The 13,762-nt window shown below is 43.7% G+C and overlaps 1 protein-coding gene across 2 annotated transcripts in view; it reads right to left on the reverse strand.

The window, feature by feature from the left end:
- zgc:103559 overlaps window positions 1-13,266 on the reverse strand; it is a 25,031-nt gene extending 11,765 nt beyond the window's left edge. Inside the window, exons 1-4 of one of the 2 annotated variants that reach the window (XR_016496373.1) lie at window positions 12,610-13,261; window positions 5,316-5,467; window positions 1,903-2,017; window positions 878-1,024 (exon numbers count right to left, since the gene is read on the reverse strand). Coding sequence is in view for 1 of the 2 variants with exons in the window: in XM_036978921.2 (XP_036834816.1) it covers window positions 878-1,024; window positions 1,903-2,017; window positions 5,316-5,467; window positions 12,610-12,765 (570 nt within the window). In the remaining variant the exon portion in view is untranslated. Of the gene's footprint in view, window positions 1-877; window positions 1,025-1,902; window positions 2,018-5,315; window positions 5,468-12,609 lie in introns of both variants that reach the window. The other variant, XM_036978921.2, reaches the window with a different exon arrangement.
- Between the last annotated feature and the right edge of the window lie 496 nt (window positions 13,267-13,762).

A 13,762-nucleotide genomic window follows, 5' to 3' on the forward strand; every position in this document is an offset into this window, starting at 1 on the left:
CTACCATAGTAGACATGTCCCTGTAAATCAACACCATAGTAGACATGTCCCTGTTAGTCACTACCATAGTAGACATGTCCCTGTTAGTCACTACCATAGTGGACATGCCCCTGTAAATCACTACCATAGTGGACATGCCCCTGTAAATCACTACCATAGTGGACATGCCCCTGTAAATCACTACCATAGTGGACACGCCCCTGTAAATCACTACCATAGTGGACATGCCCCTGTAAGTCACTACCATAGTGAACATGCCCCTGTAAGTCACTACCATAGTGAACATGCCCCTGTAAATCACTACCATAGTGAACATGCCCCTGTAAGTCACTACCATAGTGAACATGCCCCTGTAAATCACTACCATAGTAGACATGCCCCTGTAAGTCACTACCATAGTGAATATGCCCCTGTAAATCACTACCATAGTGGACATGCCCCTGTAAGTCACTACCATAGTGAACATGCCCCTGTAAGTCACTACCATAGTGAATATGCCCCTGTAAATCACTACCATAGTGGACATGCCCCTGTAAATCACTACCATAGTGAATATGCCCCTGTAAATCACTACCATAGTGGACATGCCCCTGTAAATCACTACCATAGTGGACATGCCCCTGTAAATCACTACCATAGTGAATATGCCCCTGTAAATCACTACCATAGTGGACATGCCCCTGTAAATCACTACCATAGTGGACATGCCCCTGTAAATCACTACCATAGTGAACATGCCCCTGTAAGTCAGAAGTCAAACAGACGAGTTTCGGGGACAGCCTTTGTTAGTTTTCTCTGACCTCTGCTGCTGAAAAAAAAACATTAAAACAGAAAGAAAATATGAGTGCATTTTATTTTCCATCTATCTGTGAGTTACCAGGAGAACGCTCCCTGTGCCCTGTAGCTGTTTCATGGCGATGTGCAGATCCCCGTCAGTCACATGAGGGAACTCCTCAACTCCACTGTGGATCAGGAAACATTTAAAACCAGCCACCCCAGCCCGAATCATGGGGAGCAGCTCCAGCTGCAGAAACAGAGTCATTTGTATCAGGTGGTTTCACTACGGGTAGAAGCCGAAGCCACACCATCACCACAGGGCTTTGGTTTAGGTTCACCCGAGTGTGATTGGTCGTATTCTTAATTGTCCCGCAAAAAAAAAAACATCCATCCTTTCCTCTTCTCCTCTACTTGAATCTCTACAGATTTGATATAACTGACCAGACTAAGGACAGCATATTAATGAGATTCCATGTTATGTTCACCTGCCAAGTCTGTCCCAATCAGGGCAGATCCCAATCAGGGCAGATCCCAATCAGGGCAGATCCCAATCAGGGCAGATCCCATTCAGGGCAGATCCCAATCAGGGCAGATCCCATTCAGGGCAGATCCCAATCAGGGCAGATCCCAATCAGGGCAGATCAAGGTGAAACGATGAGGAAACTCTGAGGACTTTTTTGACAATTGAGAAAGAGCCTTCCCACTGGGAACAGATGTCAGATCAACGTGTAGTTTATATTTACATTTATATTACCACAAAATGCCCTTAAATGTATAACTTTTTCTTTGCAAATCCAATCAATTTTCCAGGTTGATGGAAACAACGTTATTTCAACCGTTTTTTTGCCTAGTGGGTTATTTTTATCTCTACTTTTTGTCCCTCAACCAACTCCGTGGCCTTGTGGTTAGAGTGTCTGCCCTGAGATTGGAATCTTGGACGTTCGATCCCTGGCGAGTCATACGAAATACTGTAAAAATGAGACCTGATGCGTCTCTGCTTGGCACTCAGCATTTAAGGAGATAGATTTGGAGGAGGAGGGGGGGGAAGTCCCTGCGATAGACTAGCGTCCTGTCCAGCTGGTGTTCTTGTACATCATGCTATCATTCCTACAGCTAGTACTGTACCTGGTTGCCAGGGACGACCCCTCCCCAGAAGGCAGTGTCTACAAAACACTTTCCCGACGCTGCTGCCATCTTCTCATGGAAGTTATCCAGGGTGGTGGTCGGCGGGATGCTGTTGCTATGGAGACAGTAATTAGAACACAGTTCAATTTGCATATTTGAAATCTCTTTTTTTTCTTCTTTTTTTTAAAGATATCCTTAGTGATCCTCAGTTTGGCCAGATCTGAATGTGTTCGTTGAGTACAGGAGTAGCCTAAGTTAGACAGTGTGACAGGCATGTCTTGACAATGTGATCTTTATTCAAGGCCAGCTTTAGAAAAGTACATTTGAGGCAATCTGTAGTTTACCCTTACACTATCTCAGACTCCTAACCTCTATCTTAGATCTTACGACCTGAATCTGGACAATGGGTAATGGTTCTATGGGGGAAAAGGTCAGCCTCTATCACTCCTTACCCATACCCATTTGGCTCTAACTCCTCCATGTATCACTCCTTACCCATACCCATTTGGCTCTAACTCCTCCATGTATCACTCCTTACCCATACCCGTTTGGCTCTAACTCCTCCATGTATCACTCCTTACCCATACCCGTTTGGCTCTAACTCCTCCATGTATCACTCCTTACCCATACCCGTTTGGCTCTAACTCCTCCATGTATCACTCCTTACCCATACCCGTTTGGCTCTAACTCCTCCATGTATCACTCCTTACCCATACCCGTTTGGCTCTAACTCCTCCATGTATCACTCCTTACCCATACCCGTTTGGCTCTAACTCCTCCATGTATCACTCCTTACCCATACCCGTTTGGCTCTAACTCCTCCATGTATCACTCCTTACCCATACCCATTTGACTCTAACTCCTCCATGTATCACTCCTTACCCATACCCATTTAGCTCTAACTCCTCCATGTATCACTCCTTACCCATACCCATTTGACTCTAACTCCTCCATGTATCACTCCTTACCCATACCCATTTGGCTCTAACTCCTCCATGTATCACTCCTTACCCATACCCGTTTGACTCTAACTCCTCCATGTATCACTCCTTACCCATACCCGTTTGGCTCTAACTCCTCCATGTATCACTCCTTACCCATACCCGTTTGACTCTAACTCCTCCATGTATCACTCTTTACCCATACCCATTTGGCTCTAACTCCTCCATGTATCACTCCTTACCCATACTCGTTTTTCTCTAACTCCTCCATGTATCACTCCTTACCCATACCCGTTTGACTCTAACTCCTCCATGTATCACTCCTTACCCATACCCGTTTGGCTCTAACTCCTCCATGTATCACTCCTTACCCATACCCGTTTGGCTCTAACTCCTCCATGTATCACTCCTTACCCATACCCGTTTGGCTCTAACTCCTCCATGTATCACTCCTTACCCATACCCGTTTGGCTCTAACTCCTCCATGTATCACTCCTTACCCATACCCGTTTGACTCTAACTCCTCCATGTATCACTCCTTACCCATACCCATTTGACTCTAACTCCTCCATGTATCACTCCTTACCCATACCCGTTTGGCTCTAACTCCTCCATGTATCACTCCTTACCCATACCCGTTTGGCTCTAACTCCTCCATGTATCACTCCTTAGCCATACCCGTTTGGCTCTAACTCCTCCATGTATCACTCCTTACCCATACCCATTTGACTCTAACTCCTCCATGTATCACTCCTTACCCATACCCGTTTAGCTCTAACTCCTCCATGTATCACTCCTTACCCATACCCATTTGGCTCTAACTCCTCCATGTATCACTCCTTACCCATACCCGTTTGACTCTAACTCCTCCATGTATCACTCCTTACCCATACCCATTTGGCTCTAACTCCTCCATGTATCACTCCTTACCCATACCCGTTTGGCTCTAACTCCTCCATGTATCACTCCTTACCCATACCCGTTTGGCTCTAACTCCTCCATGTATCACTCCTTACCCATACCCGTTTGACTCTAACTCCTCCATGTATCACTCCTTACCCATACCCGTTTGGCTCTAACTCCTCCATGTATCACTCCTTACCCATACCCGTTTGGCTCTAACTCCTCCATGTATCACTCCTTACCCATACCCATTTGGCTCTAACTCATCCATGTATCACTCCTTACCCATACCCATTTGACTCTAACTCCTCCATGTATCACTCCTTACCCATACCCGTTTGGCTCTAACTCCTCCATGTATCACTCCTTACCCATACCCATTTGGCTCTACCTCCTCCATGTATCACTCCTTACCCATACCCGTTTGGCTCTAACTCCTCCATGTATCACTCCTTACCCATACCCATTTGACTCTAACTCCTCCATGTATCACTCCTTACCCATACCCGTTTGGCTCTAACTCCTCCATGTATCACTCCTTACCCATACCTGTTTGACTCTAACTCCTCCATGTATCACTCCTTACCCATACCCATTTGACTCTAACTCCTCCATGTATCACTCCTTACCCATACCCGTTTGGCTCTAACTCCTCCATGTATCACTCCTTACCCATACCCGTTTGACTCTAACTCCTCCATGTATCACTCCTTACCCATACCCATTTGACTCTAACTCCTCCATGTATCACTCCTTACCCATACCCGTTTGGCTCTAACTCCTCCATGTATCACTCCTTACCCATACCTGTTTGACTCTAACTCCTCCATGTATCACTCCTTACCCATACCCATTTGGCTCTAACTCCTCCATGTATCACTCCTTACCCATACCCGTTTGGCTCTAACTCCTCCATGTATCACTCCTTACCCATACCCATTTGGCTCTAACTCCTCCATGTATCACTCCTTACCCATACCCGTTTGGCTCTAACTCCTCCATGTATCACTCCTTACCCATACCCGTTTGGCTCTAACTCCTCCATGTATCACTCCTTACCCATACCCGTTTGGCTCTAACTCCTCCATGTATCACTCCTTACCCATACCCATTTGGCTGTAACTCCTCCATGTATCACTCCTTACCCATACCCGTTTGGCTCTAACTCCTCCATGTATCACTCCTTACCCATACCCGTTTGGCTCTAACTCCTCCATGTACCACTCCTTACCCATACCCGTTTGACTCTAACTCCTCCATGTCTGCAATTCTGAAGGGTCTGGATAGGCATAACCAGAAAATCTTCAAATTACAAATCTGCAAACATTGAAGGGTTAGGACCAAGGGAAGGGGTAGGGAGCTAATTGTGACGGGGCTGTTCCATGTTCTTGGCAAGAGGACCACAATGGAAATGAATCCCAGACTTTACCCTCCATGATTCTACTCATGTACATGTAGTAGTAGTAGTAGTAGTAGTATGTGTGCTTGTTTTTAAAATGGAGGAATTAATCAACTTAACTAAACTTTGTAGTGATTTACAGGGACATGTCCACTATGGTAGTGACTTACAGGGGCATGTCCACTATGGTAGTGACCCCTCCTGCAGCAGCGGCCCTCGTGGCAGTCCAGAATCCCTCCCAGGTGGTGCGACCCGGTTCATTCACATGGACGTGACAGTCCACGATACCAGGCATCACCAGATGGTCTCCCACATCCAACACCTACCATCAGTGTAAAAAATATATGTTATAGATACAGCTATACATGTCATAGCACCAGCCATGAAATAACTGATGATTGGCTGAGAGAAATTAATGAAAAAAAGATTGTGTGTGGGCCTGTTTTGTTAGACTTCGGTGTGGATTTTGACATTGTCGATCATAGTCTGCTGCTGGAAAAACGTATGTGCTATGGCTTTACACCCCCTGCTATAATGTGGATAAAGAGTTACCTGTCTAACAGAACACAGATGGGTGTTCTTTAATGGCAGCCTCTCCAACATAATCCAGGAAGAATCAGGAATTCCCCAGGGCAGCTGTCTAGGCCCCTTACTTTTTTCAATCTTTACTAACGACATGCCACTGGCTTTGAGTAAAGCCAGTGTGTCTATGTATGTGGATGACTCAATATACATTACAGCTAGCACAGCGACTGAAATGACTACATTAATTAACTTAATTAACTTCTTAACAACACTATCAACAAGGCAGGTCCTACAGGCCCTAGTTTCTACCTTCTTAACATCACTATCAACAAGGCAGGTCCTACAGGCCCTAGTTTCTACCTTCTTAACAACACTATCAACAAGGCAGGTCCTACAGGCCCTAGTTTCTACCTTCTTAACAGCACTATCAACAAGGCAGGTCCTACAGGCCCTAGTTTCTACCTTCTTAACATCACTATCAACAAGGCAGGTCCTACAGGCCCTAGATCCTACCTTCTTAACAACACTATCAACAAGGCAGGTCCTACAGGCACTAGTTTCTACCTTCTTAACAGCACTATCAACAAGGCAGGTCCTACAGGCCCTAGTTTCTATCTTCTTAACAACACTATCAACAAGGTAGGTCCTACAGGCCCTAGTTTCTATCTTCTTTAACAGCACTATCAACAAGGCAGGTCCTACAGGCCCTAGTTCATACCTTCTTCACAACCCTATGAACAAGGCAGGTCCCACAGGCCCTAGTTTTGTCACACCTGGACTACTGTTCAGTCATGTGGTCAGGTGCCACAATAAAGGACTTAGGAAAATTGCAATTGTCTCAGAACAGGGCAGCACAGCTGGCCCTTGGATGTACACAGAGAGCTAATATTAATAATATGCATGTCAATCTCTCCTGGCTCAAAGCGGAGGAGAGATCGACTTCATCACTACTTGTATTTGTGAGACGTATTGACATGTTGAATGCACCAAGCTGAACTACTAGCACACAGCTCAGACACCCATGCATACCCCACTAGACACGCCACCAGAGGTCTCTTCACAGTCCCCAAGTCCAGAACAGACTATAGGAGGCGCACAGTACTACATAGAGCCATGACTACATGGAACTCTATTCGACATCAGGAAACTCATGCAAGCAGTAAAATTAGATTTAAAAAACAGATAAAAAATACACTTTATGGAACAATGGGGACTTGAAGCAACACAAACAGACACATGCATACAAACACACAATATCATACGCACTATACACACATGTGCACATGGATTTTGTGTTGTACAGTAGATGTGTGGTAGTAGAATAGGGGCCTGGGGGCATACACTTAATATGTTGTAAAATCTGTTGTGAATTTATTGTAATGTATAAAAAATGTATAACTGCCTTAATTCTGCTGGATCCCAAGAAGAGTAGCTGCTGCCTTGGCAGGAACTAATGGGGATCCATAATAAACCCCAGGAAGAGTAGCTGCTGCCTTGGCAGGAACTAATGGGGATCCATAATAAACCCCAGGAAGAGTAGCTGCTGCTTTGGCAGGAACTAATGGGGATCCATAATAAAGCCCAGGAAGAGTAGCTGCTGCCTTGGCAGGAACTAATGGGGATCCATAATAAACCCCAGGAAGAGTAGCTGCTGCCTTGGCAGGAACTAATGGGGATCCATAATAAATACCAGGAAGAGTAGCTGCTGCCTTGGCAGGAACTAATGGGGATCCATAATAAATACCAGGAAGAGTAGCTACTGCCTCAACAGGAACTAATGGGGATCCATAATAAACCCCAGGAAGAGTAGCTGCTGCCTTGGCAGGAACTAATGGGGATCCATAATAAATACCAGGAAGAGTAGCTGCTGCCTTGGCAGGAACTAATGGGGATCCATAATAAATACCAGGAAGAGTAGCTACTGCCTCAACAGGAACTAATGGGGATCCATAATAAACCCCAGGAAGAGTAGCTGCTGCCTTGGCAGGAACTAATGGGGATCTATAATAAACCCCAGGAAGAGTAGCTGCTGCCTTGGCAAGAACTAATGGGGATCCATAATAAACCCCAGGAAGAGTAGCTGCTGCCTTGGCAGGAACTAATGGGGATCCATAATACACCCCAGGAAGAGTAGCTGCTGCCTTGACAAGAACTAATGGGGAACCATAATAAACCCCAGGAAGAGTAGCTGCTGCCTTGGCAGGAACTATTCGAGATCCATAATAAACCCCAGGAAGAGTAGCTGCTGCCTTGGCAGGAACTAATGGGTTTCCATAATAAACCCCAGGAAGAGTAGCTGCTGCCTTGGCAGGAACTAATGGGGATCCATAATAAATACAAATCACAGTAAAGCTACATCAGTAAATGTATTTATTTGTACCTTTATTTAACTAGGCAAGTCAGCTAAGAACAAATTCTTATTTTCAATGACGGCCTACCCCGGCGACGCTGGGACTATTCTGCGCCACTCTATGGGACTCCCAATCATGGCCAGATGTGATTCAGCCTGGATACGAACCAGTAGTGACACCTCTTGCACTGAGATGCAGTGCCTTATTACCACTGCACCACTTGGGAGCCCATACTGATCTGAAGCTACATCAGTAAAGCCACGTCAGTAATGCTACATCAGTAATGCTACGTCAGTAATGCTACGTCAGCAATGCTACGTCAGCAATGCTACGTCAGTAATGCTACATCAGTAATGCTACGTCAGTAATGCTACGTCAGTAATGCTACGTCAGTAAGGCCACGTCAGTAATGCTACGTCAGCAATGCTACGTCAGTAAAGCCACGTCAGTAATGCTACGTCAGTAATGCTACATCAGTAATGCTACGTCAGTAATGCTACGTCAGTAAGGCCACGTCAGTAATGCTACGTCAGCAATGCTACGTCAGTAAAGCCACGTCAGTAATGCTACGTCAGTAATGCTACGTCAGTAATGCTACGTCAGTAAGGCCACGTCAGTAATGCTACGTCAGCAATGCTACGTCAGTAAAGCCACGTCAGTAATGCTACGTCAGTAATGCTACGTCAGTAATGCTACGTCAGCAATGCTACGTCAGCAATGCTACGGCAGTAAGGCCACGTCAGTAATGCCAAGTCAGCAATGCCACGTCAGCAATGCTACATCATTAAAACTACGTCAGTAATGCTACGTCAGCAATAATGCTACGTCAGCTATAATGCTACGTCAGTAATGCTACGTCAGTAATGCTACGTCAGTAACGCTACGTTATAGAACAGTGTATCTCAATCCTGGTCCTGGCCATTACCATGAACACGTATAACTATTTATAATTTATAACCTGGTCCTGGGGACCCAAAGGGTTTTATTTTTTTTATTTTTTTTTGCCTTACCTGATTCAAATCATCCAAACTTGATGATGAGTTGAGGATTTGAATCAGCTGTGTAGTGCTAGGGATTAATTAAACAAACATGTGCACACTCTTGGGTCCCAGGACCAGGGTTAAGATACACCATTAAAAATAGTTATACACCTTCATAGTAATGCTCAATCAGTAATGGCCAAATTGCACCTCATTCCCTATATAGTGGACTACTTTTGACCAGGGCCCCTTAGGACTCATAGGACTCTGGTCAAAACGTAGTGCACTATGTAGGGAATAGGGTGGTATTTGGGACACAGATGTAGTAATACAGATGTTATTACAGTGTAATTAAATTTTTCAGCAATCTAGGCCACAAAATAGCCCCGATTGAACTACAAATGGGTGAGAAATAAATACACTGAATGACAGTATCTTTTCTCTCCAACAGGGGGAGGAAGTGAGCCAGAGAACCAAGTTTTAAGTTTCCAGTTGTATTAGTCTTATGTACAGGATACACACGGTATACACTGTCCAACTGCTTCGGAGAGCAAAAGCACCTGGTCATCTGGAGCGCCTTCCTGGACGGCTCGGTATTGTCTGCCTTGAAGCGAGCATGTCAAGCTCATCTGGGAGGGAGACTTCGTTGGGCACCACATAGCTGGTTGTGCCTTTGTTGTCCGTGATAGTCTGTAGTTCTTGCCACATGCATCATGAGTCTGAATTACTCGTACACGTTGCGCGACACCGAGTCGTCTGGGTTCGTTCTGCTGACATCGAATGCTGCGGTATGGGCTGTCAGCATGGTACGAATTCTCTGTTCATCCACGTTTTTGGATGGGGTATGGCTGGATTGAGTGCCCCATGGTGGCGGTGGTGTTATGGTATGGGCAGGCATAAGCTATGGACAACAAACACAATTTAATTTTATCGTGACGACACCCTGAGGTCCATTGTTGTGCCATTCATTCGCTGCCATCACCTCATGTGACACGGCCCCGTGTCGCAAAGGATCTGTACACCATTCCTGGAAGATGTCACCCATTGAGCATGTTTGGGATGCGCTGGAACGACAGCGTTTTCCAGTTCCCAATAATATCCAGCAACTTCGCACAGCCATTGAAAAGGAGTGGGACAACATTCCACAGGCCACAATCGACAGCCTGATCAACTCTATGCGAAGGAGATGTCGTGCTGTGTAAGGCAAATGGTGGTCACACCAGATACTGACTGGTTTTCTGGTTCACGCCACAACTTTTTTATTTATTTAATTTAATTTAATTTTGTATAAAAGATAAGCATTATATTATTACATTATAGAAGTAGCTCTGGTAGGCCTAAAACATTCTTTGATTTTTCCTGCAATAGCTAATTCTTAATAATAGCCACACCACACCAAACCTTCACAAAAGTTTGTAAACTTTTTTAGGGTAATATAAAAAGTCAAGCCAATGTTTATAGGGAAAATACGAGCAGGCTATTATATTATATTATATTGTATTACATTATATTGTATTATATTATATTATATTACGGCAAAAACTGCATTACAGTTGGAACTGAATTTGGCCAAAGAAAATGGCTCAACAGAATGAAACAAAAACACTCGTGAACTGGTTTAAACCTTCACAACAGTTTTGAATAGGCAATACTACAGCAATATCCAACACAGGCTAGTGCCTATTGCACCCAACAAATGACAGCAATATCCAACACAGGCTAGTGCCTATTGCACCCAACAAATGACAGCAATAGCCTACTGTTATTTATTTTACATTTTAAACTAAATACTGATAACACAATTAACTTTATTTAACAAACATCTCAACAGAATTAAACAAAACATATTTTGCATATTTAAATAACTGGTTTTGATTAATAAATAGGCTTACAATAATAACAACATATACAATAATAAGAATGATAAAACAAATGATTATAAATAGAAAAATAAATGTAAGTTCCAAAACTGTATAATTTTAGTGACAGACACTGGGGAAGCAAGTGCAGGGAGTTTTAATGGAACAACGGACATAAAAACAGAATACGGACAGCGTCTGGACAGGGGAAACGAAACAACATTAATGCTGACACGGGGATGAAACAGAGCAACAGACAGATGTAGGGAAGGCAATGAGTCCAGGTGAGTCCAATGAGTCCAATGAGTCCAATGAGTCCAGGTGAGTCCAATGAGTCCAATGAGTCCAGGTGAGTCCAATGAGTCCAGGTGAGTCCAATGAGTCCAGGTGAGTCCAATGAGTCCAATGAGTCCAATGAGCGCTGATGCGCATAGCGAAGGTGACAGGTGTGCATAATGATGGGCAGGGAGGGGGAGGGGGTCAATCCTACCTGAAAGTTGCACAGTAGCCTGTGTTTTACTTCAATTAAAATGGCCTCCATCTTTAAAATGACCTCCATCTTTACTTTAATTAAAATGGCCTCCATCTTTAAAATGACCTCCATCTTTACTTTAATTAAAATGGCCTCCATCTTTAATTAAATTAAAATGGCCTCCATCTTTACTTCAATTAAAATGGCTTCCATCTTTACTTCAATTAAAATGGCCTCCATCTTTACTTCAATTAAAATGGCCTCCAATTTTTTTTACATTTAAGTAAAATGACAGTTGGAGGACAGATGGGTATATTGTAGTGGACTCAGATGAGAAGAATGTTGGCTCGGTCAAATGCAGGCTACTGTGCAACTTTCTCTCGCTCTCCTCAGCAGCAAGCGCAGACGCGCGCACGGAGTGTGAGAATGGTGGTGAATCACAAATTCAAGGTGTAGATAATCTGCTTTGAATTTGTATTTAATTAGGCCTACAGGCTAACCTTTGTAGGCCCTTCCCCCTTGGAAGCAGAGTAGCCTACTGGCATTACAGCGTGATTCAGAAATTAGGGAGAGAGATTTTTAACTAGAGAAGAATGGATTAATCTTTCGATTTTTTTTATTTTGCTTGTCGGAACTGTGGAACAAAACAAAGAAAATGATGAGAAAAACATTTTGGTTACAAGCCCTGCTTAACACTTTAACTGAATGTTTCAATAGCACTTTTAATAACACTGCTAGCTTAATTCAGTATTTGACTTCCATCCATGTTTGAGTATGTCAGGAGATGACGTGGAAACCAGCCACTAGGGGCAACAGTGAGCGCTGTTACGTTCAAGTACGTTTTGGTTTTGGTTAGGTGCTGTGGACAGGGATAGTGGGTGAATCTGCCTCTGATTCCAAAGGTCGCAAGTTCAAATCCAGCTATATAATTTTTTGTTTTTGAGATTTTTGTTTTAAACCTATCCCAAACCTTAACCATTCTGAGTTAATGCCTGAAATTAACCCTAACCTTAAAAATGTTGCATTAATACCTAAACTTAACCTAAAACACTTTGAAATTTGAAGTTTGCAACAACTTCAAAATTTGACGTTTTGAGAAACATTAACGTCTAATTCTGACGTTAAACTGTGAGAACTAGTTGAACTGGGAAGTGTTTTTCTTCATAGGAAATTATTACGCAAACATTCTGAACAAACAAAGTCATAATTAACACAAAAAAATAAATAAAAATAAAATACCAAATTGAGCAGAAGCCAGAGAGCCAATCAATACCTACCTCACAGCCAGCAGCAGTATCCCCAGTAGAACCACTGGAGTCTGGGAGGATTTTGTGTATCTTTCCTTCCTTGATGACAATCAGAGCAGGCCGTATCTCTGTGCCACACAGAACCCTGCTACTCCTCACTGCACTCACGGTCGACCCAGGCTCCATTACTGCAGGACTACCTGGGCTAGTCTAAAGAGTGGAACAAACGGGTTCTGCTAGTCTAAAGAGTGGAACAAAACGGGTTCTGCTAGTCTAAAGAGTGGAACAAACGGGTTCTGCTAGTCTAAAGAGTGGAACAAAACGGGTTCTGCTAGTCTAAAGAGTGGAACAAACGGGTTCTGCTAGTCTAAAGAGTGGAACAAACGGGTTCTGCTAGTCTAAAGAGTGGAACCAACGGGTTCTGCTAGTCTAAAGAGTGGAACCAACGGGTTCTGCTAGTCTAAAGAGTGGAACCAACGGGTTCTGCTAGTCTAAAGAGTGGAACAAAACGGGTTCTGCTAGTCTAAAGAGTGGAACAAACGGGTTCTGCTAGTCTAAAGAGTGGAACAAAACGGGTTCTGCTAGTCTAAAGGGTGGAACAAAACGGGTTCTGCTAGTCTAAAGAGTAAAACAAACGGACTCTGCTTTTAAGTCTGGTCTGTGTGCAGATATTCTGTGGAATACTGTGGATGGCACCGCCCCCAAGGCAGGCAAGTAAAGGGTTGCGTAAGATAGTGGTTACAGACAGTGATAGAGGTTTGTTGACCTCTCTTTTACTCTGTATACAGAATGAACCCACGAGCCGAGTACCATGTATAAAGCAACTAGTTTTCAGGGGGATATATGTTAGTAAAATATGTCTAGTGAGATTTATCTCTCTTTAACATTAGATTTGCAACTTTTACACTAGACGTGGTGTGGCCGAAGCTGTATTCTTGATTCATGTGAGTGCAGCTATTATCATTCTGGAAACACCATGTATATACACTGACTGTACAAAACATTAAGAACTCCTGCTCTTTCAATAACACAGACTGACCAGGTAAATCCAGGTGAAAGCTATGATCCCTTGATGATGTCACTTGTTAAATCCACTTCAATCGGTGTAGAGGAAGGGGAGTAGACATGTTAAGGAAGGATTTTTAAGCCTTGAAACAATTGAGACATGGATTGTGTATGTGTG

Source organism: Oncorhynchus mykiss, chromosome 5 (assembly GCF_057628025.1).
Source record: "Oncorhynchus mykiss isolate SJ-2025 chromosome 5, ASM5762802v1, whole genome shotgun sequence".
Classification (NCBI taxonomy): domain Eukaryota; kingdom Metazoa; phylum Chordata; class Actinopteri; order Salmoniformes; family Salmonidae; genus Oncorhynchus; species Oncorhynchus mykiss.